Genomic DNA, 15,633 nt, shown 5'->3' with positions numbered 1-15,633 from the left:
CTCCTTGAATGCAGACTGCCAGAGAACACGCTCGCCTAAAAAACCAAGCGTCTGTCCTCTAAAGGACTGGAAGTCCTTGATCAAGAGCCCGGAAACGGCAACGAATCATGTCGGACCAAACAGCCTCAGGGACTCCGACGTTCAAGCTCCAAGGACGGAGATCGATCTACAAACAAAACTACGTGAAAAATCATTAGAAAATAAATAAAATCAAAAGATGCACATCTAGTTAGAGTACTCACCGACGCATGAGTCGTCGAAAGGATCCTCCAGCGAAAGTCACTTAGATCTCGTCTCTTTTTAATCGTTACCAATCGATGGCCGATAGGAAAACGAGCAGCCCCAAGCATCATGGGGGCTAATAAGGGTAGGTACGAGTATCCCCAAGCCTGAAATCAAAAAAGGATAAGCCTAAAGGAAAAAACCAAAAAATAATAATCAAAAGAAGCATAAAGAACGTACCTCAAGGATACGACCATGCCAAGTAAGGGAGATCCAAGGCACCTCACTAGCTGCCGCGGAATCCATCACCCGGGTCGCCATGTCCATAGTTGTAATCATACGGGCATATAACACCTCCGCCCAACTCAGGTTACCTACTTGCCCCAAATAACTGAGGCAAATAAGTAACCCAATGGTGAAACGCTCTCCTCGATCACTCAAGATAGTGACGGAAAGAACGTGAGCAATGTATATCCGTGTTGGAGTTGGTAAGTCCAACTTACCGCGGAAAATACCCCGGTCCAAAGAACCACTCGCAATTAATAAAACCATAAAGCATAAATAAACATAAAAGGATAGAATCGGAATTTACCTTTGACGCACGCTTCGCCCGACCTAATGGGCTCTTACTTGAAAGCTTTAGCTCCGAAAATAACGAGCCTCCAACGGTATTGTAGACACCCATTTGTGTCTCCCCAAAACTAAACCCGGTGATGAGTACCTTTCACATCGAATCATGATTGAATGAAGCGAAAGTGTGGAAAGTCTAGTGTTGCGGATATTTTTAATTTCCTTTCTTTTCTCTCTGTTTTTGAAAATCTATTTTAAGAAAATAGCCAATCCAGTTTGGTTAGTCCATGATATGGGTCCATTAATAGTGTAGTTGGATGGGGATTGAAAAGAGCTTTCCAACGATATATTATAAGCCCCATTCCGAGGAATATTGAGGAAGTTATGGCCAAATTACTAAACTGGGCCCGGTTTGAGCCTTATATGCGGCCCAATGATCTAGGGGAGGGCCTAATATAGATTTATCATTCCTAATGCAATTAGGAATGGTTTTAGTCTTCTAGATTCTTCTAGAAGGTTCTTTTCATTCCTAATTCAATTAGCATTGATAAATTGACTTTTGTTGACTTTTTGGAATTTTAATCAGAATAAAAGAGTGTTTTTGAGGAAAATGCGATTTTATCCTCCTGTACAGTTAAATTCTATTTGATTTTAGAAAACGGGTCAAAAAACTGATTAGCGCCTAACACCAGCATTAGCGCCTGGCGCTAAGCTTGGCGCCTGGCGCTAGCGTTAGCGTCTAGCGCTAACTCTGTTTTTTTGCGTCAGAACTCTGGTACGATTTTCTATCTTTTTGGCTGATTTTCTCTATAAATAGCCTCCAAAAAACTCCGTTTTCAATCATCTACAATCATCAATTCTTATTCTCTTTAATTCTTTCTCTCTATGAGCTAAAAGTTTCTCTCTCTCTCTCTTTTCTAAACCTACCCCTCTTTTATAAACAAAATTCTGCACTCACAAGACCTAAATACACCTAGCATTATTTGAAGTTTCTTTCGCCCTAGACGTCAAAGGTTTTAATTTCTGAGGGTTTGGTCCCAAATCTCTTTTTCAGTTATTTAATTGTTGTTTGATTTTTTATTTTCGTTGAAGTTACTAACGTTTGTATTTTGTTATTAGAAAGAGGTACGAGGCATCCAAGTAAGTACTTTAGTGGTTTACATTGTTATTACGATGTAGAAATCATGCTTAGATTGTTATTATGATTCCTAGTGTTATGTTAGGGCATTTTGATCTTCCTAGTATCATGTCTAGGGTAACTTTAATATCAAGTATGATGCCTTTTATTTCTCTTACTAATATTCATGTTAGGGCTAAAGATTTGATCTTTGATGTTTAGTGACATGCTAGGGTTTGTTATTAATCTTGTTAGTGTCATGCCTAGGATCTTGCTGTTATTATTATGCTTTAACATGTTAATTATGATTAATTTTATTATTTTGATTATGATTATAATTGTTATAATTTATGATCATGATTATTATTATGATTATAATTATTATTATTGTTATGATATATGATTATTATGTTGATTGGTATTTTATTGTTATTGCTTGATCACACCTTTTATGCATGTTTAAAGGGAATTTGTACTTGTAATTAGGGGATTACAAAAACTGGCCCGGACCTAAAAACCGACCTGAACCGGTCCTGTTGGGACCGGACCTGTAGATTCAGGTCCGGTCCCGGTCCTTGAAATTCATCAAGGATTCGGGGTATCAGGTCCGGTCCGGGTAAAACCCGGAATTTTCAAGTCCGGACCTGAAACCGATAAAGCTACTCTTTTTTATTTAATAAGTCTAAACAGGTCCATGAATAGGTCCAAATAGGTACATAACAGGTCCAAACAGGTCTAAATAGGTCTAAACAGGTCTAAACAAGTCCAAACAAGTCTAAATAGGTTAGCAATTTTATATTATTTAAAAAAAAGAAAAAAAAAACAATAATCAGGTCTATTCAGGTCTAAACCCGGACCGGACAGGTTGATTCAGGTCCGGTCTCCGGTCCTTAAAAATCAAGGATTCAGGTCCCGGTCCATTTAGGTCCGGGTCAGGTCCGGTCCGGTTTTGGACCGGTGTACTGCCCTACTAGTAATCACGCTTAATAAGATAATTAATAATCTCGTTTAGGGTTAATATGATTATAATTCAAGTGATCGCCAATAATAGTTTTATTTGTGCATTAATATTCAACCAACTTAGATAAACAGGTTTAGGGTAGACCTATTGATTGCATGTTAGTCTGAAAGCGCACATGAATATGATCAGAATAAAGTAGAGGCCTATTATTAGGGAAGGTTCAATCTCTTTTAGGCTGGATTTGTACCTTCATCCCCGAACTACAAGTCATGTTTCCAGACCTATTGGAGTTAACGATCTCCTTGACGACTCTTTTGCTTTAGCTTCCTTCCCTTTGGACGCCACCGTACTTTAGTGTATTATCACAGTGGAGTTCAAGCTAGGGGTAATGCTTGAAATATTTCCTACAGTTTTTAGCGACTCCACTGGGGAGGATTTCTATTTTAATTCCCAAAATTTATTTCGGCAATGATTTAGAATGAGTGGATGAGTCTCGAAAAGTTCTAAGTATTTCATGTGCGTAATTTTGATTAACATTTTTATCATATGCATAAAAAAGATCTCATTAAAAAGACCATCCGTAATGAGTTAAAACATAGGATTTTTACACGTAGGAAATTTGAGGAATATCTTTCACAACTAGGACCGAAATAATGCCGCGCAAAACTAGAAAGTCTTATCGAGCACAGAAAGCTGCTGAGGCATGTAGGAACTAGCGTCAAGAAACAAAGTCTAGCGCCATTTATTTAACTTTAGCGCCAGGCAACAGCTTCTGCCACCAGGCGCTAAAGCCAAATTGTTGCTGACCTCTGTTTGCTGGCGCCAAGTTCTTCCAATATCAAGCCAGAAATATGCGTTCTAATTTTGACCAGTTTTTAGCAATGTTTGGTCGATCCTACTTCCTGATTGAGTTTTTCTCACTATTTTGAAACCCATATGTGTTCTACATATGGACATAACCCTCTTGAAATTCATTCTCCATCTACCTGATTAAACGCTCTTAGCAACAAAGGGTACATCCGAGAATGATGAACTCACCAAACCGTGGAAGCGAGTTATTCTTAACTCGCGGCGTCCCATCCACTCGCGCCAACCCTTCACGGTAAGGCTTCTGCACAGTGCATCCGGACAATTAACCATGGACCCTCTTTTGAATAACCCATATCCTGAAATGTAGAGAACTAGAGCCATGGTTAGGTTGCAAACTTATTGCATCATATCGTGCCTACTTGACTACTTATGCATTCTTTGCTTGTGCATACTCTATGTGTTTTTCCTAACCGCTTATTTGAATTGTGATTAAGCCTAAATAAACTAATTAATGTCTAAAGGACTTTTTTTAATTAATTAATTAATTAGAGCTAATAAATATACCTAAAATCGAGTTATAGTCCCTTTAAGTCAACCTGGATTTTTATTCCCGTATACTGCACAAGTGTCAACTTGTTTTGGTCATATCTGGAGTTCTATAAAGTTTTACGAGTCTTATAACCTATGGATCTGTAGCTCCGAGTTTTATCTTTAATTTGGCGTTGGTTTGATCCTAATCAGAGTCACATATAAAAAGTTATGACTAAAATACCACAGGATGTCCAGTTTAATGCATATACGCGAGGTCTTAACTTAGTCTTTGTTCGAGTCTAGTCAAATAGTCTAGCCACATGGTCATGACACGAGTCTTAACATGTCATCTAAGATCACTAGACTTATCACACACTAATATGTATATAAACCATGACCATGTCTTAGATTCATGCATGAGTCGGTTTTTTCCGTCATTTGAGTTGGGGGTATATTCTATTCCTAATTTTTTCATATCTCTCCATCTACATCATCTTTCCATTCTCTACATGTTTTCTCCACATCACAACCTTCATTCTTCCTACCTTCTTTCATATATGCATGTTGAATAGAGTTGAGTAAAATAATTAACAATAAATATCCCTAATTTCCCTTTCCACAGTACTTGGTCAAGGAGAGAAGGCGATTAATCAAGGACAACACCTTTGTTCAAGTCTTACTTTTCGACAAACCGATTTGTCAAAAGTGGAAATCTAAGAAGATAATGGCAACTCAAGAAGAAGACAACGAAATTAGGAATCAATTGACTACCGTGACTGAGGCATTGAAGACTTTAACCCTCAAAATCGATGACCTTGTGAAGCAACAACAAATGGACCTTATGCAAGAAAGTTTGAGCAAACTTTCTAATGACTATAAGTTTCAAGGAATTAGTTCAAAAGGGGTCTCGGTGGACAAGGAGCTTCTTCCTCAGAAGGTCAATACCAACGACATCCCGAAATTCAAGGCAACTGACAACCCTTATTTTCATCTAAGAGCTTTTGAAACAATAATGAGTATTAAGGGTATTGATAAGAAAGTGTTTCCCTCTATATTTTCTCTATCTCTTGAAACCGTTTGCCAACAATGGTTCTTCTCCCTTGACAAAGAGAGAACATCTATTTGGGAGTCAATAGTGAACGCTTTCATTGATAGGAACAAGTGCAACATTCAAGTTGAAACCAATTATATACAACTTGAAATGCTAAGAAAAAAAGAGAATGAAGGCTTTACTTCTTTCTTCAATAAGTGGAGGGAAACTTCCGCTAAGATGATTGAGGTGCCCACTGAAAAAGAATCTGTGAGGATGTTTATCAAGAATCTCCAAGAAAAGTATTCGAAGTATTTAAAATATCAACATAATTTGAATACTTTCAAAGCCTTTTATGACATCGGAATTGAAATTGAAGATGACCTCGCAAAACAAAAAGCTACTAACAATAGTAACCACAGTGGCTGGAAGGGAAAGAAGAACGACAATCCTTGTTCTTCTGAAAACGCCCACTCTAGTAATAATGTCAGTACCTTTGACCATAATGATGTCTTAGCCATGGACAATCAAGGATCTAAAAGGAAACCCAGGAGAGAGTTCACACCCATTGGAATGACCTACGATGCTACTTTCGATCGTCTCTATGATCGAGGGTTAATCAAACCTATTGCCCCTACCGAGGATCCAACGCCAGAAAATCGATCTTCGAGATGGAATCCCAACTCTTATTGCAAGTACCATCGAGGACGCGGTCATACTACTGATGAATGATACATGTTTCAAAATCTCATTCAAGATCTCACAGAAGAAAATAAGATCCCATTGCCTCTAGCTAACAAGAAAACTGGGTGATGATGAAGCAAACGACACAAGATAGAGGCGAGCTTCAACGACGAGATTTCATGACCTCTTTTTTCTATTTCTTTTTTTATTTTACCCTTTCCCCCAATTAGTCTACCATAGGCACCTTTCTTTTCCCTTAAATTAATTTTGTAGAATCTTTCTTTTTCCCTTTTAATAAAATGAGTATTTATTTCCTTGCATATGATTATTTCATTACAAATCATTAAAAAAAAATCCATGTCAATCTATGCACAAGGTATACCAATGATTTGAGGCACCCCTTGTAGCCTCATCATATTACCTTTCACCCTTCAAATATGCAATCCGTTTTTGATAAACCACTTTGAGTCTTGTCTAACGATAGACCTTTCATTTTTCAACCCATTTCTACCTAACCTTGGGATGGGATGGTGTGCAACTTATGCAATTTTCAACTTCATAAAAAGCTTCAGTGACTTCAAAAGATTAAAATAGCAAAAAATAAGAAAAATAAATAAAAAATAAATAAATAAAAGTGTACAAAAAGGCAAGTGTTCCAATGTCATTGACATGAACATGTCTTTGATATGAACACGTCTCATATTGCATCTCTTATCGAATGCTCGGTACCGTGCCTGAGAAACATGAATGCCAAGTGAGTGATAGACCGCATGATCAGGATTTCCTACACTTATATAAATAAAATAAATGCTAAAGTAAAAAAAAAAAAAAAAAAAAAAAAAAAAAAAAAAAAAGAGCTAAAAAAGTGTAGAAAGCCTAAAGCATAAAAATACAAAGATTCAAAAGCTAGGTTGCACACCTTGGGCGCTTATTTAGGGTCTTGAGCCTTTTATCCCTTCTTCTTCAACCTTTAGCCTTACCACGTTACAACTCTTAAAAAGACCTTTTTGATGTATACACACACTTTTGCGAGGTTCGGCTAGAGCTACGTTCGGCCTGATTCCTAACGGATACGTAGGCAACCTTACATCGAGGTGCGGCCGTAATATATATGCATTTATATTCACATTCACACACTCACACCATGATCATATAAAGGGATCCCTTATGCTCATCCTTATCTACTTAGAGCTAGACTTGGGGGCTTGATCCCTACATCATTAGCCTACCTAGACTAAGAGTCAACATCATTTGACTCTTCTAAAAATAATATTTTCTCCACACACTTAGCCTTTGCAGCCTGACCTTAGTGTCACTTTCACACACTACACAAATACATGACCAAATATACTTCCCGTAGGAACCCTTTGTCATGAAATCTTAATACAACGTTGAACCATGCCTTGTCATATCAACATCAATCATCATTGCATCACAAAGTACGAAGTGCTTAGCCTCCGTGCCTAAGTTACCCAAATATTTTCATCATTGAGTCAATAATTGAGATAGTCTAGGATGAATTAATCCTTGAACCTTGAGAGATAGTATCAAACAACATTTGACTAAGATCATTCAACATGCATTCGAAAACTTCGATTCTTTTTTCGCGTCTTTCTATTTCGGGAGAAAGTCGGTACCCTCCACAAAAATGACAAATTTTTTTTTTACTTTCTTGCATTTTTGAGTCTCATAATCACATTACAATGCACACACGAGTCATGTACACATTGAGTCATGTCGTGTCATATAACCTTGATTTGAGTCTAACACATGTGTCAAACACTTTAAGTCGAGTCAATCTCGAGTCAATCACAGCGAGTCAAGTTTATACCTTGAGTTATGTTGTGTTATCACATCAAGCAATACTAAACCTTAGGTAAAACCTAAAGAAAGATAAGCAAAGTCCTATAGTCAAAGATAAATACAGGTACATCCCATCGACAGCAAGAGTAGAATAGGGAAGACCTAACTCCAACGCCAGACGACAAGGCTGTCGCCTGGCGACAACATCCGTCGTCTGGCGACAAAGTTCAGCGCCTAGCGCTAGATCCCAGCATCTGGCGACAAAGCCAATTCTTGACGACAGAGATATTTCAGCAACGACAGAGCTCGAAGCTTCTCAGAACAACTATTCGACGTCATACAGGAATTTCGGGTTCCTTGGTACGCCAGTTAGCCCCTATAAGCAAATGGACATGATTAGTAATCGGATCGATTACAATCGTAGTAAGTGAGGACCTGACAAAAAAATCGTCTCACTTAGCTTAAGCGCCTAAAACACTTGCTCATTACAAGCACCAACGTATCGGTTTAAAAGCAAGCACTTAAATGACAATATTTTCAAATATGGATTGTCGCGCATTCTTCTTAAAAGATAATATTTCCAAATATGGATTGTCGCGCATTCTTCTTAAACGACAATATTTCCAAATACGGATTGTCGCACATTTTTCTTAAATGACAATATTTCCAAAATATGGATTGTTGCGCATCTTCTTAAAACGACAATTTTTCCAAGATTGGATTGTCATCCCTGGCAAAGTTTCCAAGCGTGGATTGTCGTGCTCCTTCTTTGATTGGAAAGTTTTTCCAAGTTCAAATTGTCATACATTGTCATACATACAGGATCTTTGGCAAGTTTTCCGAGATTGGATTGTCATACACCTAGTTCCCTATGGCAAAATTTCCCAAAGGATTGTCGTAGGTCTCTACTCATCATAAATTTCGGCAAAGGTTCCTCGATGTGTATTGTCATTCATTTCAGTAAGTGGGAAATTTTCCCGAAGTGGATTGTCGGTCGACTTTTTTTTGCAAATGTTCCAAGATACGGATTGTCAATTGTGGCAATATTTTCCTAAAAGGATTGTCGCATAGCATTGGCAAATTTCCAAGGTGGATTGCTTTGAAGAGTTATATTCCAAGATGTGGATTGTCGATCGTAGCAAAATTTTTATGACAGATTGTTACGAAGCATTGGCAACTTTTCCCAAAAATTGGATTTTGGCAAATTTTCCGAGACACGAATTGTCGCTTCATCGTGGCAATATTTCCAAGGATGGATTGTTACGAAGCATTGACAACTTTCCCTAAATCGGATTGTCATACATCATAAAAGAGTTGTGTTGGCAACTATTCCCAAAGAAAAGAGGATTGTCATCACAGCAAAAGCACCGACATACTGGTTCACAAGCAGCAAAGCGCCGACGTACTGGCATAACAGCATTAAGGATCCACAAGCAGTGATCTTTGTGAAGACTATCACAGCGGAAACTGGAGGCAGTTACAGGCGTAGCAATCTTCAGGCGGTATTCTATAGCTTGCAGAAGATCGTTACAACAAATCGGTCACCTCTGGAGACGTGTTCTAGACAATGCAAGATACGCGTTTCTTAACTCTTTTATTTGTTTAACTAATGCTAGTTTTTAGGTATCGGCGTTACAAGAATGATTTAGGATCGCAGAACATTCTGAATCATTCTCCGTCCCTATCGATACTTTGACTTTTGTTTTCGAAATTGCGTTTCTCCGAACTTAGTCAAAGTGGGGACTTTTGTAGACACCCATTTGTGTCTCCTTAAAATTAAAACCGGTGAAGAATACCTTTCACGTTGAATCATGATTGAGTGAAGCGAAAGTGTGGAAAGTCTAGTGTTGCGGATATTTTTAATTTCCTTTCTTTTCTCTCTGTTTTTTAAAATCTATTTTAAGAAAACAGCCAATGCACTTTGTTTGGTCCATGATATGGGTCCATTAATAGTGTAGGTTGATGGGGCTTGAACAGAGATTTCCAACGATATATTATAAGCCCAATTTTGATGAATATTGAGGAAGTTATGGCTAAATTACTAAACTGGGCCCGGTTTGAGCCTTATATGCGGCCTAATGCTCTAGGGGAGGGCCTAATACGGATTTATCATTCCTAATGCAATTAGGAATGGTTTTAGTCCTCTAGATTCTTCTAGAAGGTACTTTTCATTCCTAATTCAATTAGCATTGATAAATTGACTTTTGTTGACTTTTTGGAATTTTAATCAGAATAAAAGAGTGTTTTTGAGGAAAATACGATTTTATCCTCCTGTACGGTTAAATTCTATTTGATTTTAGAAAACGCGTCAAAAAAACTAATTAGCGCCAGCATTAGCGCCTGGCGCTAGCGTTAGCGTCTGGTGCTAACTCTGTTTTTTCGCGTCAGTACTCTAGTTCGATTTTCTATCTTTTTGGCTGATTTTCCCTATAAATATCCTCCTAAAAACTCCGTTTTCAATCATCTACAATCATCAATTCTTATTCTCTCTAATTCTTTCTCTCTCTTAGCTAAAATCTTCTCACTCTCTCTTTTCTAAACCTACCCCTCTTTTACAAAAAAAATTCCGCACTCACAAGACCTAAATACACCTAACATTATTCGAAGTTGCCTTCGCCCTAGACGTGAAAGGTTTTAATTCTTAGGGTTTGGTCCCAAATCTCTATTTCAATTATTTAATTTTTGTTAGATTTTTTATTTTCCTTGAAGTTACTAATGTGTGTATTTTATTTATTAGAAAGAGGTACGAGGCATCCAAGTAAGTAATTTAGTGGTTTACATTGTTATTATGATGTAGAAATCATGCTTAGATTGTTATTATGATTCCTAGTGTTATGTTAGGGCGTTTTGATCTTCCTAGTATCATGTCTAGGGTAACTTTAATATTAAGTATGATGCCTTTTATTTCTCTTACTAATATTCATGTTAGGGCTAAAGATTCGATCTTTGATGTTTAGTGACATGCTAGGGTTTGTTATTAATCTTGTTAGTATCATGCCTAGGATCTTGCTATTATTATTATGCTTTAACATGTTAATTATGAATAATTTTATTATTTTGATTATGATTATAATTGTTATAATTTATGATCATGATTATTATTATGATTATAATTATTATTATGGTTACGATTTATATCTTATGTTGCTTGGTATTTTATTTTTATTGCTTGATCACACCTTTTATGCATGTTTAAAGGGAATTTGTACTTGTAATCACGCTTAATAAGATAATTAATAATCTTGTTTAGGGTTAATATGATTATAATTCAAGTGATCGCCAATATTAATTTTATTTGTGCATTAATATTCAACCAACATAGATAAACAGGTTTAGGGTAAATCTATTGACTGCACGTTAGCCATAAAGCGCACATGAATACAATCAATATAAAGTAGAGGCCTATTATTAGGGCAGATTCAATCTCTTTTAGGTTGGATTTGCACCTACATCCCCGAACTACCAGTCATGGTTCCAGACCTATTGGAGTTAAAGATCTCCTGGATCGTTAATGGGTGTAACCTTCACCTCGTGAACGGTTTACAAGTTCCTAAAACTTGTTGGCGACACCTTTTCTCTAGCTTCCTTCCTTTTTGGACGCCACCGTACTTTAGTGTACGATCACAGTAGGGTTCAAGCTAGGGGTAATTCTTGAAATATACCCAACAGGTATCCACCCAAAAAGGATGAACACCGAATTTTTAGGTCTGCTACCTTGGAGTTAGCAACGTCCAACCAAAACCCGAGAGATTAAATGAGTTCAAAGGTTTTCACAATGGTGATGCCTTTTTCAACTCTCACTCAAGTGATTTTCCCAATACTCCAACTTGGGTATTTATAGGAAAAACAAGAGAGTGAAAGGCTCTCCCATCAATATGGGAGAATTTGATTTTTTCATTTTATTTTAAAACTAAAACAAAATAAATAATCAAACTAGTAATAAATCAATAAGTGGCAAGCTCATGAGAGAGGTTAGGTGAGGACCATTTGGAGGAAGGGGGGACCAAACTTGCTCCCCACTCCCTCTAAAAAATCGGCTAACTCATCCCTCAAGCCTCCTCTTACAATGCGCCACATGGCACCACACTTTTGCACCAAGACACCCTAGGTGGGCTGCTATATGCGGCTGCCAACAGGCCCAGCACAAGCGTGTGGGCATCTAGGCGCTGCTGGCCAGCAAGCCCAGCACGGCTTGTGCAGGCTGCTCGTGCACTCAGCCAGTGAGCCGCGCATCAAGGATGCGGGCTGCTGCTGAGTTCTGATGTTCCTTGCGCGTGTTGGCCAGCGTTGCTAGCATGCGATGCTAGCATTGGCGCGCTAGCTCGCACCAGCCATCTAAGGGTCGGCTTGGTGCGCATGCTAGCTACCATGCTATACCAAATTCCCCTAGCACTCGGTTTGCTAGAGGTATTCTGATGCTAGGGGTATTTTGGTCTTTTTTATTTATTATTTTCATGCATGTCTCGTCTTTTATTATTTAGACTCGACTTCCGACGCTCGTTTTCGACGCTCTAAGCTCGAATTTCCGACGCCTAAATATTTAATACTCGGGCGACGAATTGATTTCTTCCGAATTAATTCGTCGAGTCGGTTCGTATATTTTCTAGGGTGTGTACCGAAGGGTTCAGTCAAGATTAAGCTGTAATATTAATTATACATTAATATTACTAATCGGAAGCGACCTCCACCCAGGCGTTCCGATCACTTGACCTTACTAAATATATTAACTTTCTAATAATTCTCAACTCGCTATCTGAATAATTCACTTGTTTGAAGAACACCATTCCTTTTAATCTCCCACTTGTCCTTCCGGACAAGTGCGCATTTAGTGTACAACCTTTTTCCTATGTCTCATCATGTCTCTTCATGAACTATAAGGTAAGATTATTTCGTCATCCTTATTACGTCCAAAAGTGTTTCTCGTTTCCGAGTCCGACTGTCAATAAACAAATGATTTCTAAAATCCATCACAGCACGATCATTCATTTTACATTCTCGCTTTACGAGAGGCCTTGTATACAACAAAGACATCTTCCCTATTTTAGTAGGGGGACATTACCAGTCTTCTAATGTAGCTCCTCTTACTGAGAGGACTTAGCCGCCCGAGTGTTGCCGTTATAATCCCCTATTACGGCAGACGTTTGACAACATCAAAACGGACTAGTACTCAAACAAGAGAACTCACAATACTCATGGTCAAGGAAATAGGTTCCGATAGCCATAATGAGAAGTATACTTTATGACAATTTTTAATCTCTTATAGTATTCATATAAGTCAATCCAGTATGGTTCTAAACTAATACATGTGCAAATGATTTATGACAATCATGTCCTTGTAGCATAAGAAACAGTTCTATAAATCAACACACTAATCTTAATAGATCATTAATCGTCCATTGTTTAAATGACCTCGATTACGGACAATTTTCGATTATAATATTCAATGTTCAATTAATAGGCGTTTCCTTATCAAGACTAGTCTTGATACCCTATTTTGAATATTCCAATAATCAAATGGACTCATTAATTTAATCCTAAACAACAATTAAAGAGCAAACGGAGTAATAAAATATTGCATGAAATTTATATTACTCCAAAACTTGAATGATTTTTCCTAGTGTCTTACATTAAAAGTTCAAAATCTAACTAAAACACTTAACAAGGAAATCAATGCCAGTCTCCTACATGCTTGATTCCCATCGCCTCAACGTGCTTGTTGTGCTTCACTTGAGGCAAAGGTTTAGTAAGTGGATCGGCTATATTGTCATCTGTTCCAACTTTGCAAATTCTGATTTCACCTTCTGATTTCCATTCTCAAATCATGTGAAACCGTCGTTTGACATGTTTAACTTTCTAATGTTCATTTTCCACCCAAAATTCACTATTTTTGGGTCGAAATCTGGGTTTGGGGCTGAAGGTAACTTAAATACGAGGTTAAAATAAATAATACGAGCTACTAATTTAATTAGCAACTTAAACCAGAAAAATTAAGCCATAAAAATCACCTTGAAAAATATTTTGATTTTAAAAATAAACGAGCGTGGCTCTGATACCACAGTTGGGGTTTGGTAAGTCCAACTTACCACGAAAACGACCCCGACCCAGAGAACCACTCGCAATTAATAAAACCATAAAGCATAAGTAAACATAAAAGGATAGAATCGGAATTTACCTTTGACGCGTGCTTCGCCCAACCCAATGGGCTCTCACTTGAAATCTTTAGCTCCAAAAATACCGAGCCTCCAACAGTATCCACCCACAAAGGACGAACACCGGCTTTTTAAGTCCGCTACCTTGGAGTTAGCAAGGTCTGACCAAAACCCGAATGATTAATTGAGTTCAAAGTTTTTCACAATGGTGATGCCTTTTTCAACTCTCACTCAAGTGATTTTCCCAATACCCCAACTTGGGTATTTATAAGGAAAACAAGATAGTGAAAAGGCTCTCCCATCAATGTGGGAGAATTTGATTTTTCCATTTTATTTTAAAGCTAAAATAAAATAAATTATCAAACTAGTAATAAATCAACAAGTGGCAAGCTCATGAGAGAGGTTAGGTGATGACTATTTGGAAGAAAGGAGGGACCAAACTTACTCCCCACTCCCTCCCAAAAAACCGGCCAACTTATCCCTCAGGCCTCCTCTTACAATGCGCCACATGGCACCACACTTGGGCACCAAGGCACCGAAGGTGGGCTTCCTTGTGCGGCTGCCAGCAGGCCCAGCACAAGTGTGCGGGCTGCTAGGCGCTGCTGGCCAGCAAGCCCAACACGGCTTGTGCGGGTTTCTCGTGCACTAAGCCAGTGAGCTGCGCATCAAGGATGCGGGCTACTGCTGAGTGCTGATGCTCTTTGCTCGCGTTGGCCAGCGCTGCTAGCATGCGATGCTAGCATTGGTGCGCTAGCACGCACCAGCCAACCTAGGCTCGGCTTGGTGCGCATGCTAGCCACCATGCTATACCAAATGCCCCTAGCACTCCGTTTGCTCGGGGTTTTCCAAAGCTAGGGTTATTTTGGTCTTGTTAATTTATTATTTTCATGTCTCGTATTTTATTATTTTGACTCGACTTTCGACGCTCGGTTTCGACGCTCTAAGCTCGAATTTCCGACGTCTAAATATTTAATATTCGGGCAACGAATTGATTTCTTCCGAATTAATTCGTCGAGTCGGTTCTTATATATGCTAGGGTGTGACCCGAAGGGTTCATTCAAGATTATACTGTAATATTAATTATACATTAATACTACTGATCGTAAGCGGCCTCAACCCAGGCTTTCCGATCACTTGATCTAACTGAATATATTAGCTTTCTAATAATTTTGAACCCGCTATCAGAATAATACACTAGTTCAAAGGACACCATTCCTTTCAATCTCTCACTTGTCCTTCCGAACAAGTGCGTATTTAGTGTACATCCTTTTTCCTATGTCTCTTCATGCCTCTTCATGTACTATAAGGTAATATTGTTTCGTTATCCTTATTACGTCCAGAAGTGTTTCTCGTTTCCGAGTCCGACTGTCAATAACAGATGATTTCTAAAATCCATCCGAGCACGACCATTCATTTTACAGTCTCGCTCTACGAGAGGCCTTGTATACAACAAAGACATCTTCCCTATTTTAGTAGGAGGACATTCCCAGTCTTCTAATGTAGCTCGTCTTACTGAGAGGACTTAGCCGCCTGAGTGTTTCCGTTATAATCCCCTATTACGGCAGACGTTTGACAACATCAAAACGGACTAGTACTCAAACAAGAGAGCTCACAATACTCATGGTCAAGGAAATAGGTTCCGATAGCCATAATGAGAAGTATACTTTATGACAATTTTTAATCTCTTAAAGTATTCTCATAGGTTGATCCAGTATGGTTCTAAACAAATACCTGTGCAAATGATTTATGACAATCA

General features: G+C 38.2%; 1 protein-coding gene across 1 annotated transcript in view; it reads left to right on the top strand.

Moving 5' to 3' along the window:
• Positions 1 to 688: 688 nt before the first annotated feature.
• The window catches only part of LOC110683644, a 31,720-nt gene continuing 16,775 nt past the window's right edge, over positions 689 to 15,633 (top strand). Inside the window, exon 1 of the mRNA XM_021860036.1 lies at positions 689 to 710. Coding sequence (XP_021715728.1) covers positions 689 to 710 — 22 coding nt within the window. The remainder of the gene's footprint in view (positions 711 to 15,633) is intronic.

The sequence above is a fragment of the Chenopodium quinoa genome, unplaced genomic scaffold (genome assembly GCF_001683475.1).
Source record: "Chenopodium quinoa cultivar QQ74 unplaced genomic scaffold, ASM168347v1, whole genome shotgun sequence".
Taxonomy (NCBI): Eukaryota; Viridiplantae; Streptophyta; class Magnoliopsida; order Caryophyllales; family Amaranthaceae; genus Chenopodium; species Chenopodium quinoa.
The sequence above is the reverse complement of the archived record's forward strand: the minus strand, read 5'-3'. Positions and strand labels throughout refer to the sequence as shown.